The sequence below is a fragment of the Amphiura filiformis genome, chromosome 8 (genome assembly GCF_039555335.1).
Source record: "Amphiura filiformis chromosome 8, Afil_fr2py, whole genome shotgun sequence".
Taxonomy (NCBI): Eukaryota; Metazoa; Echinodermata; class Ophiuroidea; order Amphilepidida; family Amphiuridae; genus Amphiura; species Amphiura filiformis.
This window is the reverse complement of record NC_092635.1, coordinates 42,379,731-42,398,231: the sequence shown is the minus strand read 5'-3', so window position 1 is coordinate 42,398,231 and position 18,501 is coordinate 42,379,731. Positions and strand designations below refer to the sequence as shown.

The 18,501-nt window shown below is 35.9% G+C and overlaps 1 protein-coding gene across 1 annotated transcript; it reads right to left on the bottom strand.

The window, feature by feature from the left end:
* Window positions 1-237: 237 nt before the first annotated feature.
* LOC140159553 (broad substrate specificity ATP-binding cassette transporter ABCG2-like) lies at window positions 238-15,207 on the bottom strand. Its single transcript, XM_072183045.1, has 11 exons — window positions 15,058-15,207; window positions 14,513-14,572; window positions 14,219-14,333; window positions 11,571-11,723; window positions 5,846-6,003; window positions 5,061-5,212; window positions 3,734-3,847; window positions 3,019-3,185; window positions 2,364-2,429; window positions 495-580; window positions 238-241 (listed from the first exon to the last, which is right to left on the bottom strand). Exons 1-11 carry the CDS (start codon window positions 15,198-15,200, stop codon window positions 238-240), a joined length of 1,218 nt encoding a protein of 405 aa, XP_072039146.1. The 5' UTR covers window positions 15,201-15,207.
* Between the last annotated feature and the right edge of the window lie 3,294 nt (window positions 15,208-18,501).

The following is an 18,501-nucleotide window of genomic DNA, read 5'->3' as shown; positions in this document are numbered from 1 at the left end:
TTTAAACCGGCCAAAAGAAGATATACATAATTGTTATACAATATTGGTCTAAGTCAATAGTCAATAGAGCTGGCCAGTCTGGTAATCTCCACCAGTGATTGTAACTCTTCCTCCCTGACCCCACCCCTGCCTAAAACACAATCTTCTGCAAACAATCATCCAATATTACTATTGTAATTGGTAAATACCAGGAAGTTCTTCTTTGTTACATTCTTTTATATAAGTAAATTATAAATGTTATCTAAAAAGAGAGAAAAAACATTGACATATTATTGCAATGGACAAGTTGAACATCACAGTTGTGAATGGGGTTAATGAGTTGGCATTGACTGATTTTTTTTCAGTAGTACGACAAATTAATACGGTATGCTGCTGGATGTCCCAGGCAATTCTTCAATCAAAAGGAAATTTGTATTTTTCCATATACTTTCATACCAACTGATGTCAGTAATTAACCTTTGAACAACTTGCCTCCAAGTTTACTGAACACTCACCTATCCTGTATTGCAGAAGTAGCACTCTCTTGCAACTGGAAGTATACACCACCAATGATAAGGGCAAAGAAGACAGTCACCAAAATCTGAAATTAGAATGATCCATAATGTGTTAAGGCAAGGGCATGAGCATAGGTTCATATCAGTGGCAGAGGTTTCACCACCATGGTGTTCATTCATGGAAACAAATTTCAGCAGTCAGCATGTGTCCCGGGGGGGCCACTCAAATATGATAGTGTACGCATGCATGACCAAATTTTCTTTAAACACCCCCTAAACGAGTTTTACCCTACCAGCAAATTTAGGCCCTTAATAAGGTAATTTAATATAAAATTTACCCCCAAATGAGTTTTTTGGCTAGTAAAAATGAAAAAATGTACCCTTTTGGACTCGTAAACCCTAAACAAGTTGTTCAGCTTCAGAAAAGTACCCTTATTCTTGAAAATCAGTGTTTTTTAGACCCTAAATGCGTCACTCACGTAACTTGCCTTGCCTAAAAAACACCCCCTTTTCCTTGTTTTTTTGGTCACGCATGCGTACAGACCATTTGTGTGAGTGATCCCCCCGGGGCATGTGTGTTTTAGTGACATGTGGTATCCGATAACAATATTGTTGTCAATTGTTAAGTTTGCAACATTGAGGGACCATAAAACCCCACATAAAACACACACCAAATCAAATATGTGACACGATCTGGTCCATGGGGGCCAAAAGAGGCATTTTTGAAAATTGAGTTCCTGTAATTATTACATTACACATACAATAGGCTATCATTTACTGAAAACACTAAAGGTCTAGCATACTTGGTTCTAAAGTTATGAAATTTTTTTTCTTATGTATTTTATTGTTTTTTACTCCATATTTTTGCCTATATCTCAATTTCAAATTTGCCGCCTTCCGCCCCCATGGACCAGATCATGTCACATATAGGGCAAGACAGATCTAAACTAATCTTACAGAGCTTATATACAGCCACTTCATGAGATCTTTGCACTTTACAATAAAAATATAATCAAAAACATGGTAAAATTGATAATAAAAAAAGAAGATAACATTGGACAGTGATATTGAACCCCATTATTGAACAGTGCAATGGTCATATTCTATCAAAGCAAGCATGTCAATCAATTCCTATCCTGTGTTTATGAACTCTTGCATCACCTCATCTATACACCAATCCGACTTCGCCATTACTGCGGTGTCCCTGATGTAAAACTGCGGTGTCCCGAGGTCGGGGGTTCCACCCATTATTGTGTGCTACCCGGGAATTGTACACAACAGTGATATTCAATACACAATCATGAGTATTGAATTACGAATTAAATCTCCCGCTCTGGTTCATCTGTGTTACCGTCAATAGAGGGCCAAATACAGTAAAGGCTTCTCGGATTGGTGTATAGGAAAATGGAGTAAAGCAGTTTAAGGCTATTATTGTTTTCCACATACCTCAACAATACACTAGCGATAAAAAATACTCCTCGTGACTGATACGGAATAAGCCACAGACCCTAGAAATCTTTCCAGGGTATGTGGATAAGCTATAATAATTCTAAACAATCAAAACAATGTAAATCCATTTTGCTACACAGCCCTTTCCTTATCAAAACAATGTCTTATATGATCATGGCTGTCACCTGTCATACATTGAGCATGACAGTCACAAGTTCAGGCTCTTTCTCACGCTCTTACGCCAAGGTGGCAAAATCTCACGCCAAGGAGGTAAATGTAATGCCAAGGCCCGGCTTCAATTAATCATGGAAGTGAATAATTGTAGTCGGCAAACAATAATTCCATCCCAGTACGCCACTGTTTGACAGTGTCTCCCACCAAGCAATTCCAAAAAGTTGACAGCCCTGCATGATGACGTACCTGTCCATAAGATGACTTAGGATTCCGTTTGTAGTTCAGAAATGCTCTCTTGCTACAGTAATATAACTGAAATAAAGGCATTGATAGAATTATTTGACATTATTTAAGATTCACTAACCAGGACTGAGAGTGATTATGCATACTTATGTTAGAACTCACTCACATGTGTTAAGATTGATATAGAACTCACTAAACTTGTACACTGCCAAAACGTGGGTCAAAATTTTTAACCAACAGGATTACCAGGTGAACCACATAATTGTTGGTTAAAATTTTTAACCAACAAGTTTAAACTTCTGATGACATGGGTTAAAAAGTTTAAACTTGTTGGTTAAAATTTTAACCAACATTTGTGTCGTACACCTGGTAATCCTGTTGGTTAAACATTTTAACCGACGTTTACGCAGTGTAAAGAATGAAAATAAACTCCCTAGACTGTGCTAAGAATGATATAAAACTCACTAATCTGTGTAAAAAATGACATAGATCTCACTAAACTGTTAAGAATGATACAGAAATCACTAACCTATGTTAAGAATGATACAGAAATCACTAACCCATGTTAAGAATGATACAGAAATCACTAACCCATGTTAAGAATGATATTGAACTCACTAACCTGTGTTAAGAATGATATATAAGTCACTACACTAACCTGTGTAAAGAACGAAGTAGGATATCCCACATTGCCAACACCAGTATCATCTTTCTGAAAGTGCTCATAGATGTCTTTTGTCTCGTTTTGTAAGTCTTCAAAATATTTGGTCTTGCGGTAATGATGTACTAAAGAGGTATGGCCAACCAGTTCTGCATTCTCTGATGCTGTTCATGGACAGAGAACAAAATAAAATCCAATACTTGCATTTAAAGCAGTACTGCCATGTTTGATGCTTAAGTGATATTATTCACATTTTCTGTGAAAAATCAGATCTGACAGAGCAACAAGTGGTTCAAAGTAGTTCTCAAGATACAGGTCAAAATATGGAAAATGTGATTTTTTGTTCTTGTGATTCTTAATTATAATCTGTGTTCTATTGGAACAGCAAATATTTTTAGTTTCCTGGCAGCACTTAGTCTAAAATGATTTGTATTGATGGACTCTCATCTAACATGAGAAAAATGATAACTCAGGAAAGCAACACTATTTTTCACATTGAATGGTTTAAAATAAACCAAATAGAACAAAAGTGGGTGCTTTATACAAATGGACAATAAAAAGGAATTTTAAAATACAGCAAATGACAGACCCACCTTAAAATTTCCACTGCAATCTTGGGACTTATGAAATATAAAATATAACCGGGTATGGCAAATTTGTCAGGCTTTTACTGCATCAAACTTTTCATCAATAAATTAAAGTACCAACATACCATCATCCGCAGCTGATCCTTGTGAGAGCTTAGATGATGTAATGGAAGCTTGGTTTTCAGTGATAACATCCAGCAAGAAATCAGCCAAGTTATTATGCTCTTGACACACATAGCCTGGTAAATATAGGTAAAAGGTATAAGAAATATTTTTTTCTTTAAACCTATTATAGATATGGTGCGAGTCACATGAAAAGGCACCTTACCCTACAAGATCTAAGCTTTAATAGTTTGGGAACAATAGATGTTATCCGTGTTCTATAAGCTGCATATCCTATCAGCAACTGCTATACCTTGTTTAGGACTTTCAAAAGAAGTACCTGCATGTGCAGCCATGAGTGTTTCAAAATAGCCTGCCAAAGTCATGCAAGTAACTCCGAGGTTGTGCATTGAATTGGTTTGAATGAGGAATACTACAGGAACCAGCTCCTTTTGTAAGAAGTCACACATGAGTAAAGTGGATAACCTCTATTAACAAGCCACAGGAAGGTACGAAACAGAGCTAGAGTTTTAATTTGTATACGATCTGTAACCTGGTAAAACAATAATGGGGAAACTGAGTGATGGACCCATTTCCTCTGCCAAATATGGTAGTTCAATCATTCCTGATGCCTAGGAAATTGTGCTATTTGATTTAAAATCCACACTACCCCTGTGGAAGATTTTGGAAATATCTTCCACAGGGGGAGTATGAATTTCAAAAGGAATGAACACATTAGCAACTCTATTTGAAGCTCACCCTCCCTCTGTGGAAGATTCAGGTTGAATCCTTCTCAAAGGGAGTATCAAATTTAAATGGAGCTGCCTAATATGGTCATTCCATTTGAAATTCATGTTCCCCCTGTCGCAGATATTTTCAAAATCTTCCACAGGGGTGGTATGGATTTTAAATGGAATAGCCCATTGCATAACCCTACCATGCATGTCAAACATATCCTTGTGAGATACCAATAACCTCCCTTTTGATGCACAAATCATCCAGCATTCTATCAAAATGGACAATCAGGGTATGAATACGAATAAATGTTTCGTCATGTAAAGTGTCACGCAAACTGGCTCAAATTGCCGAATCACAATTATTTTGGCGAGGTTTAAAAGAGAAGAATTTTTCAAATAAAATAAACACTGTATGTATTCCTGGTAATATAGTAGGACTGGCCATAGTGAGCATCAGGAATTACACCAGTGGGCCCTAGTAGTCAAGGGCTGGTTGATTGGTAGATGGATTAGATTTACGATAACAAATTCTATTCTATTAGTTGGAATAACAAAAGATTTAAAAAAATATATTTTGAATTTCTCTTATTCTCATGTAGGTAAAGTATCATACCAAGAGAAGAAAGGTATTTTGCAGTCTCTGTAGCAGGCCCATGGTATGCAGTCTGTCCTTTGGATAAAACATGGAGTGTGTCAAAGAGGCGGAAGATTGTAAAACGTGGCTGGTGAATAGAGAATATAATAGTGTGCCCTCTATGTGATAATCTGAAATAATTAAAGTAAAAAATAAATCAAATTGGATGGTGCCGAAATGTGGATAATGTAATGGTCACTTTTTTTGTGGTAAACTTATATTACATTCACATGATGCCAGTTAGATCAGTATGAGCATTCTAAAACATTGGGTCAGTAATATTTTGACATGTAACTTTGTAGCATGCAAATATTGCAGAGGATGATTTAAGCACTACCCAATATCCCACCGGGTTAAACCATGCCCCAAGCATAGCAGTGTGAGGAAACATGACACCACTGCTCTGCTGCTGTATAGATGTGTGTGGTTAAATTTGAATTTGGTCAGTTATGTAAACAATAAAAACATCAGTTTTATGCCAGTCCATTTCACATTTTATGTTATCTACAGAAGGTGTGATTTACACATAATTTTTAATCTGAAGTCGACCAAGTAATAATGACACACACACAATTCTAAAACAACATCTTTTGCACAGAGTTCAATGGGATTTGAAAAGTAAAGTGGCAGTTGAAACTCTGGTGATAACATTTTGACAGTGCATGATGGGAAATCCTTAATTCATCCTCTGCAAATATTGCAAGATCGTACATAAAGAAGAAATAGGGTCTAATGGCTTAATATCAACTTCATTACAAACTTACTGTGCCATTGTTGACATGATGGAGCCAGCAGTACTTGCATCTAATCCTGTTGTAGGCTCATCCATAAAGAGGAATATTGGTTTAATAATCAACTCCATCCCAACATTGGTTCTCTTTCTCTCTCCACCAGAGATACCACGAACAAATTCACATCCAACCTATGTGTGAGGTAGAGAGTAACAAAATTGAAATAAGCAATTCCATTTTGAATGATAACAAAATGACCCCCGGGGGGGTCCCTCCCATTGTGGCCTGTACACCATCCGCGATAATGAAAACGCGTAAAACGGGTGGTTTTTCGTGGGTAGGCATGAGAGGCGCGTATCGCGTTTAGGGTGTCAAAAACATGAAAAATTGGAAAAAAAGGGTAGCAAAATTGCAATTTCTAAATAAGCGGAAATGAAATTTAGGGTATGAAATTTGATGTTAGGAATGAAATCCCTGTTTAGGGTGTCGTTTTAGCCAAGGGTTAAATCCTTGTTTAGGGTGCTTTTCAAAAGTTGATTATCGCGGATGGTGTACAGGCCACAATGGGAGTGACCCCCCCGGGAAATGACCATTTTGAATGCTATCAAAACGGCCATTTTGAATGCTATCAAAATAGAAGTTGAGATTGGATTACGAATGTCCTCTCTTCACCCAATGGCTGACAGTAAAATTGTGACTTGTGACTTGTTGGGAGTGTATGGCTTGCTTTCCCGTGTCTGTGTCTCCAAATCTATTTCTTCCTTTTCTTTCCATATAGGCCAGCATACTTAAATACACTTTTGACCTGGCTTGAGCATTTTGCATGAACCTGTACCCATCAGGACCCAAGTGTGTTTCCCCATAGAGCAAGCAATTAAACAAACAAACAATTAACCAATATGGGGAGAATCTACAGAATCATTAAAATATTCAATCAAAGCCTGGGATTTTATATTCAAGCATTACTCTCAATTCCAAAATCAAGCAAACTCATTGAGGCCTATACATTTTAAATGTCATTAATAGCTTTTCAATAAACCTGGCATCTATCTATTTGAGAAATAGGATTGTTCTGATATTTCCAATAAAGCAACCTAACTGAATAAACAACTCTTTTCAATATGCTTTCTGATGTAGCAGATGTTGTATAAAAATCCTCTTTAGATATACATTAAAGCCACATTGTAACATTTCCATAAAAATAGGTTAGTATTCTTGTCCATAAAATATTAGCTTTGACTGTCACATATGTCCCCTTTTAATTTTGAGCCGAACAACTGAGGTAAAGCAAAGAAAATTGGAATTTACTACAAGCGCTGCTAATGCCCAATGTGTGTTACTCTGTCAGTCGTGCATCGGTACGGCCCTTTGATGTATGTATGACCGTCACACATGCCATGTATACGTACTGTGTTATGACCATCGCATACGCATCTATATAAATAAAAGGAAGTCGCTAAATCTTGTTCGCGAATAGACTCAGAGATGATTTCACTTTCAGCTCTGATTTATTCGTACATTGACCGGGTACATATTGCCATTAAACCATCTGACGCTCATTTTTGCAAAACTATTCAATCACTATGGAAATAACAAAAAAAATAGTCGGTTGCTAGGCCGTTGAGGTCAATAACCTTACCGCTCAGGTCATGACCAAAAACGTGTCAAATGCACGCGCGCGATTAGTGGCGAGTCACGCACCCTGACACGTACTGCGTCTGGGTTTATAGGTTCGCGCCGCAGATAGGTCGCACGCCGCAGAGGGTTGTCTGATGGTCTGAGGAGGGGGGTGGTGTCCACTCAGAATTGAACACTTGATCAAAATAAAGGCCTAGAGGCCTAATTGAAGCCATTTCGGGGACCATTTTTGTTTTGTCATTGCTTTAAAGTGTACAGGTGTCCAAAACAGAAGCCAAAACGGACACTTCTTTACGCAGGGGGTATCAAGAGGGGAGGGAGGGTGACTGATGGAGGGTGCGCCGGGAGGGGGGGGGGCACTCGAATATGAAAGTAACGTACCTGTCCCTACCAGAGTATGACACTAGGGGTCTATGGCGATTATGGTCAAAAAGGGGGTCATTCAGAGGCCTCCAAGAAAATGTGTGAGAACGCTAAAATTCAGTGCCATGACCGTAAATATAACTTTCTGGGCAACGTTTTGTGAAAATTTGCCTTTTTGAAACTGAAATTGCTACAAAAATGTTAAATTTGTTCACAATGCTGTGAGCGCTAAAATATTGCAGATTTGGTGTAAATTTCTAATACAAAAAAGGGGGGGGGTCATTGGATGTAAGCTGGTGAAAAAAGGGGTCATTGGGTGACAGATTTGCAAAATAAATCTAAGGAATTGAGTGAGTATAACAACATCAAAGATCTGGATATTCACTTAAATAAAAGTTTAGCTTCTTACATGACAGGAGCTAACATGATTATCAACATCTGATTATTACGTTAAGGAGAATACGAGAAAGTATTGATTCAGTAGATCCGAATCCACGGCGATAGCGAGTGGATTGGGATCTACGAATCAATACTTTCGAGTGTATTCTCTGACTTAAACCATTGCCTCAAATATAAATAGGCCCAGAGAGTGGATACATTTTTTAAATTCTTTCTTTCTTTTTCTTTCTTTCTTTCTTTCTTTCTTTCTTTCTTTCTTTCTTTCTTTCTTTCTTTCTTTCTTTCTTTCTTTCTTTCTTTCTTTCTTTCTTTCTTTCTTTCTTTCTTTCTTTCTTTCTTTCTTTCTTTCTTTCTTTCTTTCTTTCTTTCTTTCTTTCTTTCTTTCTTTCTTTCTTTCTTTCTTTCTTTCTTTCTTTCTTTCTTTCTTTCTTTCTTTCTTTCTTTCTTTCTTTCTTTCTTTCTTTTTTAAATTTATTTATTCTCTCTTTCTTTCTTTCTTTATATATTCATTTTTCTCATTTATTTAATTATTTATTTATTCATCTTTTCATATATTTTTTATTCATTTATTTATTTATTGATCTATTATTTATCTATTTGAAATTATTATTATTATTTCATTTATTGCATGAATATTTATTGCATGACTAGGCCCAGAGAGTGGATACATTTTTTATTACTTTCTTTCTTTCTTTCTTTCTTTCTTTCTTTCTTTCTTTCTTTCTTTCTTTCTTTCTTTCTTTCTTTCTTTCTTTCTTTCTTTCTTTCTTTCTTTCTTTCTTTCTTTCTTTCTTTCTTTCTTTCTTTCTTTCTTTCTTTCTTTCTTTCTTTCTTTCTTTTTCTTTCTTTCTTATTATTATTTCATTTATTTCATAAATATTTATTGCATTGACTACTTGCAGAGAGTGGATACATTTTTTTATTACTTATTTTTCTTTCTTTCTTTTTTTTTTCTTTCTTTTTCACTTTCTTTCCTTTCTTTTTCTTTCTTTCTTTCTTTCTTTCTTTCTTTCCTTCTCTTTCTTTCTTTCTTTCTTTCATTCTTTTTTATTCATTTATCTATATATTTATTTAACTATTTATTTATTCATCTTTTCATAATAAGCTTTTATTCATATATTTATTTATTGATCTATTATTTATCTATTGAAAATTATTATTATTTCTTTTATGCATTTTTTAAATTTAGGCATATTCATTGTATATATATATATATTTATTGTATTCATTGTATATGTTTGTAATTTACTTTTTTAAAGCACTTCTAATAATATTTAGTCTTCATTGCATTCACTTCCAGCATTATATTTGTATATAATTATTAAGAACATGCACTAATGCGGCATTGAATCGATTTATATTACCTCACTTGTTATTTTAACACCTTTAAAACCACTTGTTGATTCATCGAATTCCTCCGTGGTCTAACGGGCTAAGGCGCTGGATGTTTAGATTTTCTGTGTTAGACCTATGTAAATGTATTCTTTTATCATGTTGCGGGTTCGATTCCGTGGTTTTTTTGTTTTGTTTTTGTTTTGTTTCTTTTGGTAAATTAAATTAATTGGTGAATTCAATAAAGCATTCATTGCCAAATTCAGTGTAATAAACATGGTAAAGACAAACCTTTCATGATTTGTGTTCAAAAAACAAAATATTCCATGATTTTACTACGATACGTCAATGGCAGACTTAACTAAGCATTGTTACGTGAATCATCGACAAGGTAGCAATAGTGTAGTGGTCAGCATTGACACCTCTCACGCGTGCGACCGGGTTCAATCCCGGTAGATTCGATGGATTCGTGCTTACGAATCCACACTTAACCGTGATTCGTTCAGAAAAGTGTTGATTCGTAGATCATAATCAACAGTAAATTGAATAGAGTGACGTCACGGCAATGGTTTAATGGATGAATAATCTACACCAAGACAGCATGATTATCATCACCGTTTACTCCCGTTTACTAAACACTCCCTTTTACTAACCGCTCCCGTTTACTCAATTAGCGGGGAATTCAGTGCCATTAACCGTAAAATATAATTTTCTGGGCAACGTTTTGTGAAAATTTGCCTTTTTGAAACTGAAATTGCTACAAAAATTTTTAATTTGTTCACAATGTGTGCGAAGCGCCTAAAATATTGGCAGATTTGGTGTAAATTTCTATTTAAAAAAAAGGGGGGGTCATTAGATGTAAGCTGGTGAAAAAAGGGGTCATTGGGTGACAGATTTGCAAAATAAATCTGAGGGATTGAGTGAGTATAAGAACATCAAAGATCTGGATATTCACTTAAATAGTTTAGCTTCTTCAGGAGCTATGATTATCAACATCTGATTATTACTGAATGAATAATCTACACCAGGGCCGTAGCAAGCGGGGCGGCTGGGGATGCCATGGCCGCCCCACTTTTTGAGAAATTTGTTATGTTTTTCTTTGTATCTTTATTTCAATATGGGCATAGATTTGTAATTTGGCCGCCCCATATTTGTGATGGCCGCCCCACATTTTTCGACCGTGCTACGGCCCTGATCTCAACAAGACAGCATGATTATCATCACCGTTTACTCCCGTTTACTAAACACTCCCTTTTACTAACCGCTCCCGTTTACTCAACTAGCGGGGACCCGCGCGAAGCGCGGGTCTCCCGCTAGTTTTACTAATATTTCCATCATTATAAGGCCAAGTAAAAAGAGGAGGGGGCTTTTTATTTTCTATTTTTTATCACAAAATTGGTGTAAATACCCATACTTAGAGCTGTTTTATCGTACATACAATAATGCCTGGAAAAAGGAGGAGGCCCTTTTTTATTTGTTGTTCTGAGAGTTACACCCCCTCCAATGATCACAAAACCTATCTAAAATGTTTCTTATATCTTAACAAGGCTATAGAAAGCATTTCAACTTCCTAGACATATTTTTTGAAAAGTTATAACTGAATTTCAAAAAATAAAAATATATTTGAGGAAACCTCAAAAAAGGAAGCGGGAGGGGACATGAAACATGTTTATTTTTTTATTTTGCCTAATAAACAGTCTTGTTCAGACGATTTATTAAAAATCTCGAATTTTTACCAAACTGCAGCACCTAAAGTCTTGATTTTTGCAGGGAATGTTAGTTTACTAAAGTAGCATAAGTTACAATATGGTTTTAAATCAAGAAAATTAAATATTTTGTAACTGAACAAAAGGTATCTTAATCATTTTGAATTAATAATTGAAAATTGCAGAAAATACCATCTTTTGAACTATTTCTGAAACCCACTCAAAATTGTTATCTGTATAAAAAATTAATCATAGGATAGTATAGCACTCAACACATACCAGTTTTTTCTATGATTTGTGGGCTCAACTACTGAACCTACCTTTGAGTCTGCACAGTCCTGCAGTCCTAATTCCTGAATCACATCTTCTACCCTCTGCTCTCTCTCCTTTGCAGTAACACTGGGAGGGAGACGCAATGCTGCGGAAAAGGCAAGATTCTCACGAACACTGAGTGTTCCTGTCACTACATCATCCTGCAAAATAGGTAATAGCAATAGAGAATAGAAACATACACATTTTTTGAGGGGGGGGGGTGTAAAAATCTCAAGTTTGATGGGTTAAAGGGGATGAGGCTGAAAGTGTTGAAATCCATTTACCTTCTATCATGCCTATGAGAAACATATCACCTTAATATCCCACACACAGTGTAGATTTCAAATGGAGTCACCCATTCAGATAACCCCATTTGAAATTCACACTCCCTGTGTAGAAGATTAAGGTCATGTCTTCCTTAGGGAGTGTATGGATTTCAATTGAAATAACCCATTTGGTCACCCACCTTTAAGATGTGATTCTAATAGCATAGATGAACTCCTGGATGGGGCAGCATTAATTAGCATGAGGCCAAATTGATATGTAAATAGCGTATTGTTATTTAAATTTGCCCCAGGCGTATTGAGGCGACAGTCATGTTATCCAGGCGGAGAATGGCTGCATATGCCGGGCATGTCAATTTGCTGAGTGGAGGCTGATAATCACCTTTCTGTATAGGTAATAAGCTAGTATATTTCGTGTACCAGTTGGTTATAACAAAAAATTAGTATCATATTAAATATATTAAATTTTTAAACTTTGAAATTTACATGAATTTGAAGAGCAGAGCATCGAAATCTAGCTAAGTCAGGTGATGTGAAATTCTGCTGCATGACCTCCTCTGCGTGGTAGAATTATATTCATAAAACATTGAATTTAACAGATATCATGGGCAGCCAACCACGATTTATCAGCATTTAAAATATATGTTAATTAACAAAGATAAATAATAAAGCGTACAAATGGCAATTAACTAGTAAACAAGCCTGAAATCTTAAAATGTTGCCACATGATTTCCCGAACACATGATATGTCATATGACCACTATTCAGATTTACCGTAAATATTTGGAGTATTGATGCACGGCTTGCACATACACTGTGCATTTCTTTACCTCCGTATAAAATCAATAATTCATGCTGGGAGCCAAGTAATATTCTGTCTGCTTAGTGCAGAGTGGTATTTTATTTTATTTGAGAGCATAATAGAAATACATAAGACGAATAAGCCGCCATGATAGAAGGTCAGGTCGGGTATCAAAGGTTATTATAACTTAAATACTACTTGTATTTCACACCTTGCCTTTGTCACATATTTCATTCATATTATTGACAGCAAGTCCTAATTTTGACTTTGCTATTGCAACATGTCATTTCATATCAAATTAGTAGAAAAAAAAAAAAAAAACATATCACTGGTGCCTGATGGGAATACCCGTCCGCCATTTCATTAAACTGGATCGTTTTACCTGGTTTGTGCCCAGATGTATTGAAGCGCGCTATACTCTCATTGAACAGGCAAAGTTCGCAAAACTAACAATGTTGTTATTTGCCAATATCAATTTAGAACATGATCCAAGGGGTCGAACATGAATTATTCATAACGGAGCGATAACTGGCCTCACTTTCTAGCTAGTAAACCAGCGGAATTTTTCATAGGTTTTGCGTTGCTAATAGAACAACCGTGAATTTAGTGTCACCCCCTTGCTAATAGCATCATTAATATGAATGAAGTGTTTAGATTAAAGGGATATTGGTCAATTTGGCATGGCATGAATCCAAAATTTCCTGATACTCTCTGAGGTTTGGCGCTGTATGCCAATTACCAATATAGTAACTTATTCCTGAGATGAATAAGCCTTAAAATGCATTACTATATGTGACCTGACACTACGAATCAGCCGTAGAGTCGGCCCCCAGTCAATTTTGTTTTATTTTGTGTTTATATCATAAGCTTTAAAATGGTATATCATTTGACTTCAAATGATATCCAGAAGCGGGGTTATGGTTTGTTGAACTCTGCTCTTTCAACAAAATGGTACCAAAATGGTACCTTTTTCGGTTCTACATGTGTCTCTTTTTCCACATTGCTGGTAATAAAGTCATAATTGGTGGTAATTTCAAATCATCCCCAAGTCAACGAGGTTCAGGAATGTCCTCTCATTATTAATTGTTGGTTATACATACCTAGACAAAATACAATGCAATTGTAACCCACCACTTGAACAGAATTTAACCAAAGCAAATAAAGACTAGAGCTATTTAATGATTCTATAGAAATAGGTAGAAGATTATTATCCTCTTCAGTAATAGGATTATTGATTGGTTTAAATGCTATCAAATGAGAAACATGTTGCACCTAATTGAGGTACCTATGAATACAACCTTCACGCACATTTTACACTGTATCTCAGAATACAATTTGCCGACTTTACGGCTCATTCGTAGTGTACGCTCACATATTACAAAAGAAAATTTTGCATTTTTTCAAATTCAACACAGTAAACAGAAATGATCATAAAATAGTCAGAATCAACTGGTATTTTCAGCACAGGTTTATTTTTTAGTTCTCTGTAGAACTAAGGACAAAAAAGAAGATGTTATGATCATACCCATCTCTGACTACGGCTTTAAATCAATTAAGTTCTGATACCTACCTGTACAACATATCCTGATAGAAGTCTGAAGTCTTCTGGTTGTGGTCCACCATTAATAAGTACTGTTCCTGTTATGCCTTGCTTGGATTTCCTTCCAGCTAAAATATCTAAGAGGCTACAATAAAATCGAAGATGAAGATAAGTCAGTTTTAAAACACCGGTTTGAGAGCATAGTTGCCTTTTTTCATTGCAGCATGTGTATTATAATATATATATATAAAGATAGAAGTTGGGGTAGCACTTGTTCAGTGCGTAGAAATGTCATGTATACATGAAATCCTGTCATTTGTTTACCTTGTTTTTCCTCCACCAGTTGGTCCCATGATTGCATTCATTCCAGGCTTGAAAACACCGCTAGAAAAACATAGCAAATATAAATATATCATTATTACATTCATGATGGTGTATCGTACATGTCGTATCCTGGCTGGTAACATTTTTAAAGGTCACTATTTCAAGGGTTTAATTCTCTCCACGTGGGTGTCAACTGCAGACAACAAGTTTCAAATTTTCTATAAAAAGTTCAAAAATTCCAGAAATATAAATTACCATGACTATATTTGGAATCAGCATGAAAAATGCATTAAAATGAGTATAAACAAGCCTAGTATTGATTCAGTGGTTCTTAAGATAGCTCTTGGTATTCTAAAGCCACTTACGATTGAAATGGAATTATAATGTAAATGAAAGCCAGTAACTCTGAACCAATAGGCATTTGGTGCAGTGGCGTGCAAAAATTAAGGGGGGGGGGGCACATCTCTCACTTTGATCTGCCAGATCAGTAATAAACTCATTTATAACCATGAACAGGTGTATTTTGTCAACAGGGTTGAACTTACCTGATACCATCCAAGATGACTTTCTCATTCTGCTTAAACATTCCTGCACTGACTTGTACTGTATACTGGATGTCATGGAAAGACAATGTCCCTCTGTACTTTGTGGAAGCATCGTTGGAGCTGTGAGTCTTGTCATTGGACATGTCATCAATGCTGTTAAAACGGTTGCTGTCTGAAAGCAACATTTGGGTCTACAACCAGAGAAATAAATAATGAATAAACAAAACAAAACAATTTTTTTTTGCATCTCTGAATAAGTTCTGTTCGGATTAACTACCATAGCAATAGAGGAATACAATTTTGAATATATCACCCTGCACTACAACATTCCTAGGGTACCTATGCATTGAACCACAGATGTCAAAGATAGGCTGATAACTCGCACCTGTAAGATTAGTATCTTTGAAAAGAGTGGTATTATATTCAATCTATGTTTGCTGACATACACATGTGATTCCCGAGGTGATTGGTGCAATCTGCTTGTAGTGCAGGGCGATCTACTCAAAAATTGTATTCCTCTATTGCTATGGTAGCTAATTCGATTATTATGTCACTCCTACGGCGAATAGGGTAAAACTGTACGGTATGTCAGGCTATATTTGACTATTCAACGGCATTAGGGGGCTATATAGAACACAGACGATGGTGGACGACATTATTCATGTGGCAACAGCCAATATCGTAACCAAAACAGACAATATGACAGCAACACTGCCTGGCCTGTATGACATTGGACGCCCCGTGCCAAGTTGTTTTTTTTTAGCTCTATTGGCCCCGTTACAGAAAAAAAAAAAATGCACAAAATATATTTCTTAGTGAATGTATACATTTTCACATAAAAATAAATATTTTTGGATTCAAAATTAATGTGAACAAAAAAAAACATTTTGTAGCCGGGAGTGAGTGGGACTCGATCTCGGGACCCTATGCGTGGCAGGCGAAAACTTTACCATTACACCACGCTAACCGTGATACACAGTGGAGGAAATTTTTAAGTATATATCATAAACATACTGTGCGTTATTCATACAAAACATTAAAAAAACAGTACTTACAATGAGGTTCACTGTCGAACCTCAATGGATTTAGACTGATAAAATAGTACTTAATAACATGCGTACAGTTTTGAAATAATTTGAGACATTTTTGTGTTTACGTGTAAAACCAATGACGACATCAAAATTCAGTCAATCTTGCCCCGATAGAACACTTGTCTGTTCTAATTCTTTAACGGAAAAACTAAGTTTACCATTAAATTAAGCAATCATCTACAATGTCAATTAGAATATTTACAAAGTAAACATTTTGTTAGTCAATTGATTACTAATACTGATCGTAACTATTGTTGGGTATTATCAAGTTCACTCTGTAAACACTAGCCCTTGAACCTTCTTCAATTAATGCTCTGCATGCTAGCCATAGGATTCAACATAAAAAGTCCAAGTTTTGAGATATTTTCTCAAAATATCAAGAGCTATCTCAAGTACCACTGAACCAATACTGGATTTGTTTGCACTCATTTTAAGTTACATTTTTCATGCTGATTCCAAATATGGTCATGCAAATGTACAATTCTTATTTTTTTTAATTTTGAAAGAAAACTTGGAACCTGTACTGGTGTGGTGTGTAGAATTGACATGTGAGGCAAATAATTGCCCACATGTTCCACGAAAAACATAGAATGAAGACCTTTGATCAGTAGGGGAGAGTGGGGCAAGTTGAGCCACTTTTTACATTTACTTTTACTACACTCAAATAAATAAAGCAGGACCCATATGCAGTGTTACAAATGAAACATATGTATGTTTACTTGGTTATGATACCATAAAATTGTAATCAATATATTGCACTTTTTCACAGTGAGACGCCAAAAATCATTTGCAAATTGGCTCAACTTACCCCAACGGTGGGGTAAGTTGAGCCCGTCCCGGGGCCAAGTTGAGCCACCATAGAAATGCACAGTATATGCCATAGCTGTGAAATTCAATTTTGCCTTTTTTTTTAATTGTTGTTTTCAGGTTTTTATTTCGAAAAATAGTTTGATATAGAAGTAGTTTGATCTAAATATTGCATACAAGTAATTTCTGACAAGATTTTCCTTTGAATAAAATAATTTGGGAAATTTCTGCTGGTTTTTCCTATGCTCAACTTGCCCCATCACAGTGTAATTTACCCATTACCAACTTCAAAGTAATACGCCATATTGCCTTAGCTCCAAAGCTGTAGCACCCATATTTATCCAACAGTCAAATATGTTGTAAAATCACTCATGAACTGTCATGTTCATTTACTTTTCAGATTCAAATTATTGTTAAATTATTCAAATGCTTATATTTACCCCATAACGTATTTGAGATTAAATATTGACTTTGTTGTATATTTTACACCCTGCTACGATTGGTATGTGCAGTCAGCAGTACTAGTGTTTATGCATGCAGCGCGTGCATAGCTGAACCCTGTTCCCACATACATACACACAGCGGCCATGCGAAAGATGGATTTTTAATGTCACAAAAAACAAAAGATCCGCCAAATTTGCAACAGATCCGCCTCACAAGCTTTAGCGCATTCAACGCTACAATAATGACTAATGTTAATTTGAGTACAATGACATTCATGATTACAAAAATTAAATATTTGCAATTAAAAACTCGTGTTTTTGAACGATTCTGAATTTTATCAATGAAAATGCAGCGATGACATCATTGGGTTAACGATTTTCCAACTGCTGATTGGTTGATTGCCAGTGATCTGTGCATGCACGGTACGGTCCGTACGGAATGATTTTTCGTATGGGTAAAATACACTGTGCCCATGGCCTGTGGCACAACTTACCCCATATGACCCTTTTTTTTAATAATCAAGCCACCCGCCTGACTAAAACTTTTTACAGTTGTAAATCGTTTTCTAAAATAGTGTTCATATATCACATCCTCAATACCCAGAATGCTATCATTTTAGCCTTTTTCTTTCTGGGTGAAACATGAAAAAAATTGGTTTTTGCCAAAAGTTGAACAAAAGTGCATAAAATGAACTTTCTAATGTAGTTTTCTTACCCTATGTGCAAGTGATTCTATATTACACTTGAGAAGCCTCTGTTATGTCATATACAAATAAGTGGAACTGCAAAGTAAGGTAAGTTTTTAATTTTCTGTCTAGAGGGGGTGGCTCAACTTACCCCCTGGCTCAACTTACCCCACTCTCCCCTACTTATATCAAAATCTTTTCAGGTACCTCCCTACCCAAAATTAACAGATACGGCAGCCCGGGGGGGGGGGGGCAGGGTTCTGGGTACCCACGCTAGATCCGAGGTTCCTGGAGGTAAACCCTATATATCCCTAATGGGACCAGACTTCTATAAAAGGCTTATAAAAAAAACATACCCCTAGCGGGACAAGATTTTTATAAAAACATACCCTTAACACTACTATTGTCACCAGGAGT